Source organism: Prionailurus bengalensis, chromosome B2 (genome assembly GCF_016509475.1).
Source record: "Prionailurus bengalensis isolate Pbe53 chromosome B2, Fcat_Pben_1.1_paternal_pri, whole genome shotgun sequence".
Taxonomy (NCBI): domain Eukaryota; kingdom Metazoa; phylum Chordata; class Mammalia; order Carnivora; family Felidae; genus Prionailurus; species Prionailurus bengalensis.
In genome coordinates, this window is record NC_057349.1 from 79,616,409 (window position 1) to 79,630,780 (window position 14,372).

General features: G+C 42.0%; 1 protein-coding gene and 1 long non-coding RNA gene across 2 annotated transcripts in view; one reads left to right on the top strand and one right to left on the bottom strand.

The window, feature by feature from the left end:
• RNGTT (RNA guanylyltransferase and 5'-phosphatase) overlaps positions 1–4,397 on the bottom strand; it is a 326,083-nt gene extending 321,686 nt beyond the window's left edge. Inside the window, exon 1 of the mRNA XM_043591917.1 lies at positions 4,102–4,397. Within this exon, the coding sequence (XP_043447852.1) occupies positions 4,102–4,165 (64 nt within the window). The 5' untranslated portion in view covers positions 4,166–4,397. The remainder of the gene's footprint in view (positions 1–4,101) is intronic.
• A 1,122-nt stretch (positions 4,398–5,519) lies between these two features.
• LOC122489751 overlaps positions 5,520–14,372 on the top strand; it is a 44,325-nt gene continuing 35,472 nt past the window's right edge. Inside the window, exon 1 of the long non-coding RNA XR_006298988.1 lies at positions 5,520–5,639. This is a non-coding gene — a long non-coding RNA (uncharacterized LOC122489751). The remainder of the gene's footprint in view (positions 5,640–14,372) is intronic.

The window sequence follows — 14,372 nt, forward strand, 5'->3', positions numbered from 1 at the left end:
TCATCCTATCCTAAAGCCTTTCAAAAAAAAAAAAAAAAAAAAATACCCCACAATTATCCATCTAGCAAACTTCTATTTATTCAAGATAATTCATGAATCACCTCCTCCAGGAAGCCTTCCATAATCCCCTTCTTCTTCCTCATCACCTCTTCCCCAACCTCGAATAAAGAATTAGGCTTATCACCTCTGATATTCCATTATATTCTATAACAGTTGTGATTGTACTTGTTACAACATAACTATCTTAAAATGATTTTCTATTCCCATGAGATTATGTACTCTTTAAGGTAAGGAACTATGTCTAAATCATCTCCCTAGCCCCAAGGACAAGCAGAAAGTAGACTCTCAAATATTTGCTAAGTAATATGACTCCAAAGCCACCATCCCTATCACTAGACTGTTTCATATTACATTCCTACAGTTAGTTCCTGGTGGGTTCTTCACATAGGAAGTACAAGTAAGTACCAAGTAATTTTTTTAAGTTTTACTTATTTTAAGTAATCTCTATACCCAACATGAGGCTCGAACTCACAACCCCAAGATCAAGAGTCATGTGCTCTTCCAACTGAGACAGCCAGGCGCCCCAAGTACAAGATTATTTTATGTTGAATGATCTACCTATAAGAAATGAGAATTTTGCATTCTTCAACGTGTTCACCTGAAATCTATCACTAACCAGGTGAAAAAAAGGATTCTTCAGAAATAAAACTTGGCCCTATCTTCTGGAGCTCTCTCTCCTTGGAAGTCTAGTTTAATTAAAGAAGGTGACTTCATAGTGAAACAGATTATATATTATTAGTGCCATCTTCTAATTCAGGAAAATCATTAACATCTAACACCAATGAGATGCATCTAATGTCTACAGTGAGAAAATTTAAGCAGCCATAACACATCTTCCTAATATGCCAAAAACCAAAGAATTATCCAATAAGCATGGATTATTTTTATAATCAGAAAAAAAATAAGAGGAAGAAAATATGAGGCAGAAAATGGAATGTGGATTATTCCTTATTTTTCACTGAAGACTACAAGAATATAGCTAGTATTTCTTGCTCTACCTGTTATAAAATATTGCTAACCTTGCATTTCCAAAATAAACACTTCTAGGATATACAGACAGAACTTTGAGGGAACTTTGGAGAAACTTACCAAGAATTGTACATTGAATTCACTTTACTTTCTAATAAGCATCACAAACCAAAGCAGCATTGATTACTATTAGTAAAGATCCAATTTGATTGTCAAGAGGCCTGGGGTTCTGTCCAAGGACAATTAATCAGATAGGTGAGCTTAGAATCTCACCAAGCCACAATAATTAAGAATCTAATTTTTGGAAGCCAAGATATTCCAATACAATAATAAAGAAAAGCTTTATTCCTGGCCCTTCGTTCCCAGTAGAGGGAGAAATAAAGGCACACAACTCTATTTGTCAGAGAGGCATAAAGCTGCCCGAGTTAGCGCCTTACCTGCTGCTACTACCTCCAGTCAGTGTCACATTCCTTCCATTAATCTAACAGTAAGTCAGTATTCTGATCTCTGTCACTGCCAGCCTCCAGATTACATTAGAATTCTGGTATTAAACCGTTTTTCTAATTCCAAATTTTAAAAATCACTTTGGCAAGGACTTCTTTATGATTTTGTTTTTCTCACAAATCAGTGCAGGAGATAACTCTAATAAAAGAATCCAGGAAACATGCTCCAAACTAGAAAAGAAGCCAGGCATCTAAGTTTAGAGGTTTCTTCATAGCTCCACAGAGAAAACCACATGTAAAAGAGAAAGAATTCACTACTAAGTTAGAGATGGTAATGGGAAAAAAGTCAAAACGACTGAATATTTAAGACCTACGAAGAAAAATATAAAGAATTGTGATCAATTCATTTGAATAAGTACAATGATTATAAAATACAAACTGTTTTCATTTCAAGTGCAAATACACGTAAAAATGGTTAGAGCATAAAGAAAAAGGGGCACCTGGGTGGCTCAGTCAGTTAAGCGTCCGACTTCGGCTCAGGTCATGATCTCGTGGTTCTAAGTTCGAGCCCCACATTGGGCTCTGTGCTGACAGCTGAGAGCGAGAGCCTGCTTGGGATTCTGTGTCTCCCTCTCTGTCTGCCTCTCCCCTGCTCATGCTCTGTCTCTCTGAATCTCAATAAATAAACACTAAAAAAATTTTTTAAAAGAAAAACATTTCCTCATTCTAAGACTTGCTTAGGTTATCTTTCAATATCACTTGTCCACAGTGGATATGGCTTTACTGACAAGATTTTACATAAAATGTGAAGAAACGCTGACAAATTCAGGAGAACCTGAATAAAAAGTGACAAGAGAATCTCTTCCAACAATGTTAAATAACTAGTCAGATATACTATACATATGTACATAATAAGCAATCATGGGGGCGCCTGGGTGGCTCAGTCGGTTAAACGTCCGACTTTGGTTCAGGTCATGATCTCACAGTTCATGGGTTCAAGCCCCACATCGGGCTCTGTGCTGACAGAGCTCTGTGCTGTGTTTCAGATTCTGTGTCTCCCTCTCTGCCCCTCCCCTGTTCATGCTCTGTCTCTCTCTGTCTCAAAAATAAATAAACATTAAAAAAAAACAAAAAGCAATCATGGTTTACTACAAAACCTTTTAATTTTTGTTGCAAAATACCTTCTAGAATAAGCAGTAATAGTTAAAATTTAAATCTCTCACTCTTGCAAAAAAAATAATTAAATAAATAAAAAAAATAAAATAAATCTTTCACTCTTCAAAAGACATTGTTAAGAAAATGAAAAGGCAAGCCACAGATGGGAGGGAAAAAAATTTAAGCATATATCCAACAAAGGGCTTGTATTTACAGCTCAACAATAAGATAAAAACCCAATTAAAAAATCAGTACAAGACTTGGACATTTCACAAAAGATATGTGAATTGCCAAGAAACTCAACATCAAACCACAATATTACTAAATACCTACAGTCGGTAAAATTAAAAAGACGGGTCATACCAAGTGTTGGAGAGGATGTGGAGCAGAGAACTCTCATACATGGATGGTGAGAATGTATAATGTTATGACTCTGGCATGTTAAGACTTTGGCATCTTTTTAAAAGGTTAAACGTACACCTACCATATGACCCATTCCTGTCCCAGAGATTTACACAGAGAAATGAAAGCCTATATCCAGACAAATAACCATACAATTTGTAATAGCCAAAAACTGGAAACAACCCAAATGACGGATCAGCAAGTGAATGGATAAACAAATGTGATATATCCATAACAATGGATATTCAGCAATAAGGGATGAACACATATACATACAAAAACACGGATAAATCTCAAAATAATGCTGAAAGAACCCAGAGACCTCCCCCTCAAAAAAGTGTACATATTATGTTTCCATTTCTTTTTAAAAATTATAGAAAATACAAACTAATCTATAGTGACAGAAAGTATATAGGAAGTTGCCTGAGGAGGAAGGGATTACCAAGGGGCAGGGGGAAACTTTGAGAAGTGATGGTTATCTTCACTATCTCCATTGTGGTGATGGTTTCATGAGTGTTTCAGTGAAGTGTGTGCACGTGTGTGGTCAATATTTACCAAACTGCACTTTAAATTTAAGGCTTACTGTGCGTCAAACTCAATAAAGAGGCAAAAATTCACATTAAAAAAAACAAACTCTCGTCTCACGGTCGATCCATTTCACCACTGGGAAACTTCCCCTCCTCTTCGGCCCTCCACCTCAAGACTGACACTTGTCCTTTCTCCTCCCGAGAACACTGGACAGTTCACAAACTTCTGACTAAGCTTCAAAGTAAGGCTCACTGTGTTCTTGGGTCCTCTGCTCCTGCCACACAAACCTCCGGTCTACCTTCCCGTTCGCAATAAAATATTTAGCCTTACTGGTGAGTGACACTTGCCCCCACCCACCGACCCACCCCCTCCAATCCATTTTCCCTAACACTCAACCACGAAGCTTCATCGGACAGAGCACATCTCGGTCCTGAAATACCACAAACAATCACGGAACCACCGAAAGCTGCGCCCCTCAGACGGCCCACCCCTGGGTCAACCGGTAAGCAGGGATTCGAACACTCCCCCTCCCAGTCCGGGTTACCTGCCACAGGCTGGCCGCGCCGCGGACAGTTCAGCCACCGCGGCGGGATCTTGTTATGAGCCATGTCTCGGGGCCGTGCAGAGCCACCCCCTCCACCAACGTTCGCCGCGCCAACGCCACCGCCTCCTTGCGATCGGCTCTGCACTAGGGGTCCCAGGCACCCGGATCCCGGCCGGGGTCCAAATCCCAGCAGCTTCTACCCGGGAAACGTCAGCGGCGGCGCGCCACTTTCATTCAGGATCAACTCCACCGCTCTAAGCGAGCCCACAATGCAGCGCTACTTCCGCCCCCAAATGCCCCACCCACTTCTTTCCGAGGTCAGAGGGGAAGACAGAGAAGCTCCGTAGAGGGACGGGAAAGAGTTAAAGCCTTGGCGAATGGAAGGGACGCGTCTGACGTCGCCCCGCCCCACCGAGATTCCGGCGCGCTCTTTGGGCAGCTTTGCGCAAGCGCAGGTGGCATTGTACCGGTCCCTGCAGAATGACACGTATTTTTTCCCACCTAGACAGCCTATACCTCCCCGAAAATGTAGGGAAGCCAAGCCTCTTTCACGCGTAGACTGATCCGCAGCTTCCCCAAAGGCATGTATTTTACTGGTGAAAGGGTCTTTCTCACCACTGTTACAGATCTAAAGCCTGATCGCCCTTTTTTCTGCCAAGCTTGACGTCCTGGCGGGATCTGGGTTTGATCTGGAATTTGGGAAGTTCTCCCTGATGCGGTTCAGGGGAACAAGCCTTAGAGAAATTATAAGGGCGAGAAATTGGAATGCCAGAAAAGAAGAATTTGGGGAGGTGTACTTCTAAGGATCCATGAAGTATCTAAAATTAATCCCAAAGCATTTTTCGAGAGTTTTGTTTACATTTCTGAAGAAAAGTTTCCGCGTATTTGGGAGTGGGGGGGGGGGGGAGCCATGTCTCAAAGTTACTAACTTGTGTATAATTGTCAAAGGCAGGAAGTGCCGGCCGGAATACCCACCAACTGGCGGTGTTCCTTGCCTTACCAAACAAACGGTCTTTCCCTTCGAGTTAAGCAGGGGTGATTGGAAGCATTTTATAAACTCGGTCCTGTAATAAGACCTGTAGTTACCAGAGTAAAGTATTAAACGTAAAGCTGGATAAGGGGAAATTAATTATGTAGCAGTTTGGTTTTAAACAATGCTATATTTGAACTGCAAGGTTGTGAGGTCGGATGGGGGGTATATTTTAAAGAGTCAGTGGGAAATTTGGGAGGCAGCTCAGCCCCTGAATTCCTGGACTCTCTCAGTAAGATTCAGAATTCCCCCATAAAGAAAGAGGGGCCAATGGCTATCTCTCTGAGAGCCTGAGTTAGATAACACTTCTGGTCTACCTTGAAACCCTGTAAGGTCCACCTTACAACTACTGACCTTTTTGTGAGTGTATCACACCTCTTCTGACAGGACAAGATAAGATCCAGTTTCCTTACATACCAGAAGTCGGCCTAAATAGTGCCCAATTCTCTGCATACCATGCCCAGAGTGGTGAAGTGTTTGATCCTCCAAATCTCTACGGATGGAAAAGGTGAGCCTAATCTTGGGAGAATATCTCACTTTTTGGTTTATTCTGACATGTGTGTAAGGGTGCTCCTATCTGGCTTCTCAGATGTTGGCAAAATGTCAACGAGTGATAGTCGTTGTTTTGTGTGTTCTTGGTTTTTGGTTTTTGGTTTTTTTTTTTTATCAATTCCCATTTTCCCTCGCTGGCAGGGACTAAGTTGGTATCACGTATGCTCGGCTTCCTTCCTCATTCTGGTGATCCCCCCCCCACCACCACCACCACCTCCACCTCCTGCCTGTACTTTACCAGCTACAGTACATAGAAGAAATTCAGAAGGAGATCATGGTGGGCTAAGCTTGGAGCAAAGAAGGAACATGAGTCACATCTCACATAGAAGTTGAGGTTCTAAGCTCAGGATATGGGGCCAAGGAAAACAAACTCAAAACTCTGTTCCACTGCTGAGCACCAAATGAAGTCACTGACTGGCATTTAGGGTCATGTACAAAAAAGAGCGATCTTCAGACAACAGACCCACACTTTTCACAGCCAGTTTCTCCCCTCTAAGCTTCACATCTTCCTCGAGGGCATAAGTTCAGAAGCAGAACAATAAGTAGCCTCTCTCTCTCTTTCTTGCCTGCACAGGCCCAGGTAAGTTGATAGGAGTGGGTACAACGCGACTTCTCTGCAGTCAGATTCATAGCTGCCAACAGCTACTCTAATGTTGTAAGCCAAAAGAGGATGTACTGTGGAGCTTCTTATTTGCACAATCTCCCTCCAAGCCTAATAAGGTATTAGTAATTTTATGTTTTTAACTTTAAGTTCAGGCCTGTTACTAGTTTAATTGTGGGCAAGCAAATAGATATGTTGAAGTCCTAACCCTTAGTCCCTCAGAATTTGAACTTATTTGGACATAGGATCTTTACAGAGGTAACCAAGTTAAAATTTGGTCATTAGAGTGGGCCCTAATTCAGTGGGACTGGCATCTTAGGATAAGGAGAAATCTGGACTTGAAGACAGGCTTACACAGAGGGGAAGATGATGTGAAGACACAGGGAGAAGACAGCCATGTGACTAGAGGAATGCATCTATAAGCCAAGGAATACCAAAGATGGCCAGCACATACCAAAAGCTAGAGGCAAGGAAAGATTCTCCTCTGGGGCTGTCAGAGAGGGCATGACCCTGCCTACAACTCGGTTTCAGACTTCTGGCCTCCAAAACTGTGCGGCAATCATCTGTTGTTTTAAGCCACTCAGCTTTGGGTACTCTTTTGTAACAGCTCCAGGAAACTGATACAAGGACCCTAAAAACTTGGATCTGCCCTTGTTGCAACCCATGCTTTCTGGATCTAAAGCTCTTGAAGCCAGTGTCCTCTGGACCAAAGTCCCTAACCTTAGTATAAATGCAGACAACTTTTCCCAGTCCCTTTTAAAGGGAAATTTACCTGGCACACTCTTAGGGTTTTAGTGCCCAAAAGTCTGTTCTAAAGAACTCAGACATTCAGCCATTAGTACTAAATCACTGTTTGCTGTAAGAGCACTGAGATCTTCAAAGGCAGTATTAGGTATTTCTTCAGGTGGTAAGCATTAATTCAAGTATCTGCCAGCATCTCCATAGTCCTCACTGCCCAGGGATTTACCATCCCTGTTCCTGAGGTGGGATTCCATCCCCAGAAAATGCCCTTAGACCCAGAGGTTCATCTTCCAACAGAGGACTCTTCCACTGACAAAGCATCACAAACTGGGGGGCTTAAAACAACAGGAATTGATTCTCTCACAGTACTGGAGGCTAGACGTTCAAAAATCAAGGTGTTTGAAATCAAGGCTAACAGGGCCACCCGTTTTCCAAAGCCTCTGGAGAAGTATCCTTCCCTGCCTCTTCCAGCCTCTGGTAGCCCCAGTCATTCCTTGGTTCCAACCTCTGCTTCTGTCTTCACATGGCCAACACCCCCCTGTGTCTGTCGTCAAGATGACGTTCTCCTGGGGCGCCCGGGTGGCTCAGTCGGTTAAGTGTCCGACTTCGACTCAGGTCATGATCTCATGGTCCGTGAGTTCAAGCCCCGCGTCGGGCTCTGCGCTGACAGCTCAGAGCCTGGAGCCTGATTCGGATTCTGTGTCATCCTCTCTCTCTGACCCTCCCCTGTTCATGCTCTGTCTCTCTGTCTCAAAAATAAATAAACATTAAAAAAAAAAAAAAAAGATGACGTTCTCTTCTCTCTGTGTGGCTATGTCCTAATTTTCCTCTTCAAATGACCCCAGTCATATTGTAGTAGGGCCTAACCTATTCTAGTAAAACTTCATTTTAGCTTGATTCCATCTGCAAAAAACCCTATTTCCAAGTAAGGTCACGTTCACAAGTACCAGAGTTTAGAAGTTCAATGTATCTTTGAGACAATTCAACCCATAACACCCACCCTTACCTCTGGAAGCATGTCCAGGCTTGCAGAAACAAGCTTTTCTGAACCCAGGAATTTGACTGCTGTATGTTACAGGGGCTGAGGGCAGGCCACTCCAAGATAGGTCACTTTGGCATGAAGATTATTCTGAGCTGAAGGCAATTGAGACCTTGTGGATTCAAGAGAAACTTTTGTCTCTTCCTTAACTGCATGGAAGAATCTAAACTGGGGGGGTCTTTCCCAGAATAAGGATAAACCTTATCTGAGTGACCCATCTCTATTTCAAGGCAAACATCTAATTACCAAACATCTCTTCGTCTTATTGCCCCATGGTGTGCATTCCTTTTCTTTGAAGTCCCAGACCCGTACCCCTTCTCTTTAGTTGGGGATGACCTCATTTTGCCTGACGGTCTTTGGAATTTCCACGTCTTTGAGGATTCCCTGTATGGACACTATTAAATTTTATTTTCTCCTGTTTATCTGTCTCATGTCAATTTGATTGTTAATCTAGCTAGAAGGACCTTGAAGGGGACAAGAATTCTTGCTCCCTAAAAATGTCTTCCTTTTTAAGAGTATCATGCAGTTTTTTAGAAAGTCAGAAACTGAGACAGAGACCTTAAAAATCACCTTCCATGTCCCTCCCTGGTTTTGTATATTGCTAGCAGCTGCAGAGAATGAAATATATGAGCAAACTCAAAATCACCGTCTCTTCCCACTTTCCACCAACAGTGCTACACCTGCTTGAAGAGTTTCAAGTCTGTAGTCCGTGCTTTCAAACTTAGTCTCCCCAGAGGCTCCAGGTATTTTCTCAGTGATCCGAGACTTCTAAAGCCCAATTTCATGTCTACACATTGTTAAAAGATAAACTGAGGCATATTAAAAATGTTAAGAGAAGGGGCACCTGGGTGGCTCAGTCAGTTAAGCATCTGACTCTTGATTTCGGCTCAGATCATAATCTCATGGTTCATGAGATCGAGACCCAAGTCAGGCTCTGTGCTGATAGCTTGGATCCTGCTTGAGATCCTTTCTCTCTCTCTCTCTCTCTCTCTCTCTCTCTCTCTCTCTCTCTCTCTCTTTCTCTCTCTTTCTCTCTCTCTCTCTCTCAAATAAATAAGCTTTAAAAAAAGAGTTCATTTGAACAAAAATCATTTTGAATTGGGGCTTGCTAAACTGGAAATGGTTTGAATCACTATGGGGACAGGAGCCAGGGGAAAGACTTATACAGAGAAGGTGTAGAAGCAAAGAAAATAAATTATATTTGGCTATACCTTAAAGCCTAGTTGGCTGTTTGGGATTAGTTGTCCTTAGCATTTTGATTTCATAACCTGGAGGCATTTACAGGCTTAGATTTTGGTTTGCTTACGTAGCCTGCCATGACATTAGAGCCACTTCAGTCTAATGGCCTCCTTGTTTAATTCATTCAACATCAATTCCCAAACAAGGACTCAATATGATGACTCCAGTTCCAGGGGTGCAAATACATGCCCAACCCTGAACAGGCTCCTACATAGAGAGATCTGATTCCCCACCCACACGTTTGTGCAAGAATATTACATCTCTATTTTCTATTAATCAACCTAATCTTAATTCTGAATCCCTTCCTACTAAATAGGTAGTGTGAGGGAGGAAAAATAATATTTCCTCTACTCTTCTGAGTTTTTAGCCATTATCTCCTGTAATAAGAGAGATTAACAAGAAAAACAAAGTTTATTAATATGTATACATCAGGTATAGATGGGAGATACTCAGGGACACTTAGTAACACTTCCCACCAGAAGGCCCAAGACACCACCTTGAATACCACCTTCAAGTAAAGACAAAAGAAAGATGTTGGGGGGGGGAGGGGGGTGGTGTGCATTTATGTGGAGTGACCAGGGAAAGCAGAGTAAAATGTAAACTTTGTTATGCAGATTTAAGTGGCGCTTTCTCTGTTGATAAGTTTCTTATAATTTTAGAGTCATCTTTCTCTTCCAGGTACCAAAAGGGACACAGGCTCATGAATGGGGGTTTCCTTTCCCCTATAAATGGTGAATTTCCCTTACACAACAGTAACTTCCACTCTTTTCAGAATTTCTTCTGTGTCTGCTGTTGCTCAAAAATAACCAGTTCAAAATAATCTTTCTTCCAAAGAGGTATTCTTCAGCAGGAAATGTTAGCACTGGCATTTGGGGGGTTTCCCAAGTGGTTTCCCCCACTTCTATGCTTAGAATTACATCTTCGTCCCAGGGGCTCAGACAATATATCCCCAGGCAAGGTTGGCTTCCTGCACTGACACTTGACATGACTCCTTCAGCTCTCTACTGATCATTGACCGTACTATGGGAGAAAGGGCATCTTTTGTGAGGCTGGAAGCCCTATTGCACAGGCCTTTTCTTTCTGAATGCACCTGTAGCTATTTCTCTCCGTGGCACTACAAGAGATCAGGGCCCAGTAACCAAAATCTAGAGTCTGGAGAAATATCCAATACTTTCCTTCACTAAGAAGACAGTCCCCCAGCAAGGATTAAATAAGTACATGTGACTGGATAATGTTTTGAGAAATTAACTTTTTTGGTTCAATGACAGAATGGACATATCTCATGAGAGAAGCATCAAAGATGATTCCAGTCTTCCTGTTCTACATAGGAAGGTCTCCAACTTTCTCACTAGCTCCAAGAATCCTAAGTCTATTATTTCAAATATAACAAGGAGCATTAAAAATTGTATATTGGATCATTTCTTCTGCATGATGATAAGTTGGACATATTTGAGTTAAAAAAAAGGAACTAGAATTCCCCATTTCTCTACAACCAAAAATTAAACTGTGTATGGCCACTAGATGGAGCTAAAAACCAGGTAATCAAGCCTTCTACTGTTTCATTGACCAAGAAAGTAGGTCAGTGAGTCAGGTTCTTCAATTACATTATGTGTGTGCCTGCTCCAAAGGTTGAATTTGGCCCTGGTTCACCAAATTCAGAATAACAGGTCAGTCTAACCTACAAGTGATTGAATAACAGTGACTAGCAGAGTGCCTCTGCTGTGCAGTTTACACAACTTTCTTCAATGGAAAATATAAAAGATTAGAAGGAAAAATAAGTAACTGCTTTCTAAACATTACTGTCAAGTTATGATGGTGTTCAGAGATATAAATAGCTATCTGTTTCTGTGTGCCATAAAAAAAAACTTACTTCTACTTTGAATTATGCAGAACGTTGTCTGACTTTCCATTTAAGAATAATAAAATTTTATGTATGAATTATGCTTTACCTTGCACAAAATGTTCAGAGATTCTCCAATTTGTGTCAATCCTCACAGTTCCATAAGGTAGACATTGCTATCTCCAGTTTATAGATGAGGAAACAGGTTCAGAGAGGTTCAGTAACTTGCCCAAAGCCTCACAGCTTGGAAGCTAAAGACCTAGGCTGCGAGGTGCTGTGCCATGCTGGAACCTGCCAGCAGTCAGGAGACCTTTGTTCGTAATCCAAGCTCTGCCACCCATGCATATTAGGCTTTGAAGAGGGGAAATCACCCTTCAAGACCTGATTTGTTGTTTTCCCACTTGAAAATTATTAGATGGTCCCTAAGGCAAAGTGCCTTAAACTTAAATGCACTCAATCCCTTGGGATCTCTTTAAAATGTAGGCTCTGATTCATGAGGTCTGGGGCAGGGCTGAGATTCTGTATTTCTTTTTTTTTTTAATAAGATGGCAGCTTTATTATTTTTTAATTATTTTTTAATTTTTAATTTTTGAGACACAGAGAGAGAGAACATGAGCAGGGATGGGGCAGAGAGAGAGGGGGACACAGAATCCGAAGCAGGCTTCAGGCTCTGAACTGACAGCACAGAGCCAGATGTGGGGATCAAACCCACAAACCACAAGATCATGACGTGAGCTGAAGTCAGATGCTTAACCTACTGAGTTACCCAGATGCCCCAAATTTATAAAAAACATTTTCGCCTACATTAACTCATTTGATCCTACCAAAACTTGGTGAATTAGATAGGGAAGATATTTTCCCCATCACAGATGAAGAGACAAAGTCTCCAGAAAGGTTATGACAGACATAGCCAGCGTCTCCTAACTCCAACTGCCAAGCGCCTTTCACCACACCACACCGCTTCCCTACCCTACCTCATGGTTCAACATGCATATAAATCTATGAGCAAGGAGTGTGACTGTGCTATAGATAAAGGAAGAAGAAAGACGTGGCATAGGCTTGGGATCACCTTATTAGGAGAAATGAACGAATGAGTAGTACATTGAGGCAGGTTGATGGCTAGGGAATATCTGAAGTTTCTGGTGATGTATTTCAAAATGCCAGGTTTGGATTCCACAGAATGCTAACTTCAAAGGTCATTGACTCACTTATCGAATGGTTGTCTTTTTTTTTTTTCTTTTAAGTTTACTTATTATTTTGAGAGAGAGAGAACACAAGCATGCAAGCAGGGGAGGGGAAGAGAGAGAGAGAAAGAGAGAGGGTCCGAGCAGGGTCATCATTGTCAGCAAAGAGCCCGATGCGGGGCTTCATCTCACAAATTGTGAGATCATGCAGAGCCGAAATCAAGAGTTGGACACCTAACTGACTGAGCCACCCAAGCTCATAATGGTTATCTTCCATTGGGCCCTAGTTTTAGGCTCAGAAAAAGTATACTTTAAGTCTACTCTTTTCAATTCATATTTCTACTGAATGCTGACTATGTGAGGAAATCCAGAGATTACAAAGATGAAGACCCATCATTGAACCATAAAAAGCTTATTATTTAGTAGGGAGGACTTATTATTTCCATTACTCGTGTATCGATTCATTTAAAAATATGATGTAGCACCTTGCTATATGTCATGTACTATCCAGGGAGAACAGTGACAAATGAACACAGCAAGGCCCTGACCTCAATGACTTTACTTGGCCAGTACAGGATATGGAAAAAGTCAGCATAAGCGCCACAGGGGGGCGCTGTGGGGGGCTGCCCACCCTTCCACGAATCACAGAGAGGGATATCTGTCCCAATCTTGAAGAGTCAGGGGAAGCTTCCAAGAGGAAGTCACATAAGCTGAGCTGAGCTGGTGGTCTGGGGGACCATATGTGCAAAGGTCTAAAAGCAATGGTGTGTGGTAAATATTTAACAGCCATCTCTCTGGGGATAGGCAAGCACGCCCTAATTTGTAGATTTTGCCAATGTCCTTGATATCAATACTCCCACCAAGGCAGACTTTAAGCTCCCAACATGACATCCCTAAACATGGGTTTGGGAAGAAGTAAGTACTTCACAAGCAGGTACAAATCAGCTCTAGAGTACCACTGCCTAGAGGTGCAAGTACATGCTGTGAGGAACCCCAAGCAACTCTGTGGGGTGTGTGAGGCTTGGGCAGCAGGTAGGGGAGGCGAGTGCAGATAGAAGAGGGAATAGGGAGAGGAAGGCTGGAAAATGACCAAATGCCACTTCAGAGTTTGGAGGTGATCCCAAGGTAAATATGGAGTCATTGAATGGTTGTTGTTTTTTTAATGTTTATTTTTGAAAGAGAGAGTGAGAGAGAGAGAGAGCACGCATGTGCGGATCTTCTGCTCCCCTCTGTCTCTCTGCCCCTCCCCAAACCCGATGTGGGGCTCAAACCCACAAACCGTGACATCCTGACCTGAGCTGAAATCAAAGTCAAACACTTAACTGACTGAGCCACCCAGGTGCCCTTCATTGAATGGTTTTAAGAAGGGAGTGACCCCATTGAGAGTAATATAGAGAGAGTAATGGAGACAGAAGCCCGATTACAGTATTCTGCAGTGTGAATGAGAAGTGATAAAGTGGACAGAGTGGAGACAGTGAGTGCAGGCAATACCTATACTTGCCTGTGAAGCAAAAGGAGCAAGGAGCTAAGGCAGTAACTGTTGGAAGCCAAACTTGAAGCCAAAGTTTCAGAGATTTTTTTTAATATAAAAAAAGATGATTACACTTCAGTGAATTACAATTCAATGAATATGACAAAAAGCCAGTGGAGAGAGAGATGAGGGGACAACTGATGGAGTGTGCCCTCTGAGGACAGGGAAGGATAGGATCCCAGGTACAGGATAGAGTACAGGATAGAGTAATAGAAGTACCATGAGATTACAGGGTTGTAAATTCATGGCCCATGTTGAGCGTAGAAATTACTTAAAAATAAAAAGAAATCTTAAAAAAAAAATACAATAGAAGTACCATGAGATTTAACGTTTTATTCATGCTAAAAAAAAAAATCCAAAGTAGCACTTCGAAGGCAAGACCCTAGTCATTTTTACTCAATGCAGTAGCCTCAGAACCTAGAATGATGGCTGGAAATACAGCAGGTATTTGCTGAGTGAATTAACTCATGAATAGATAAAAGTAACCATTATTTAGACACACTTTGAACCAGGA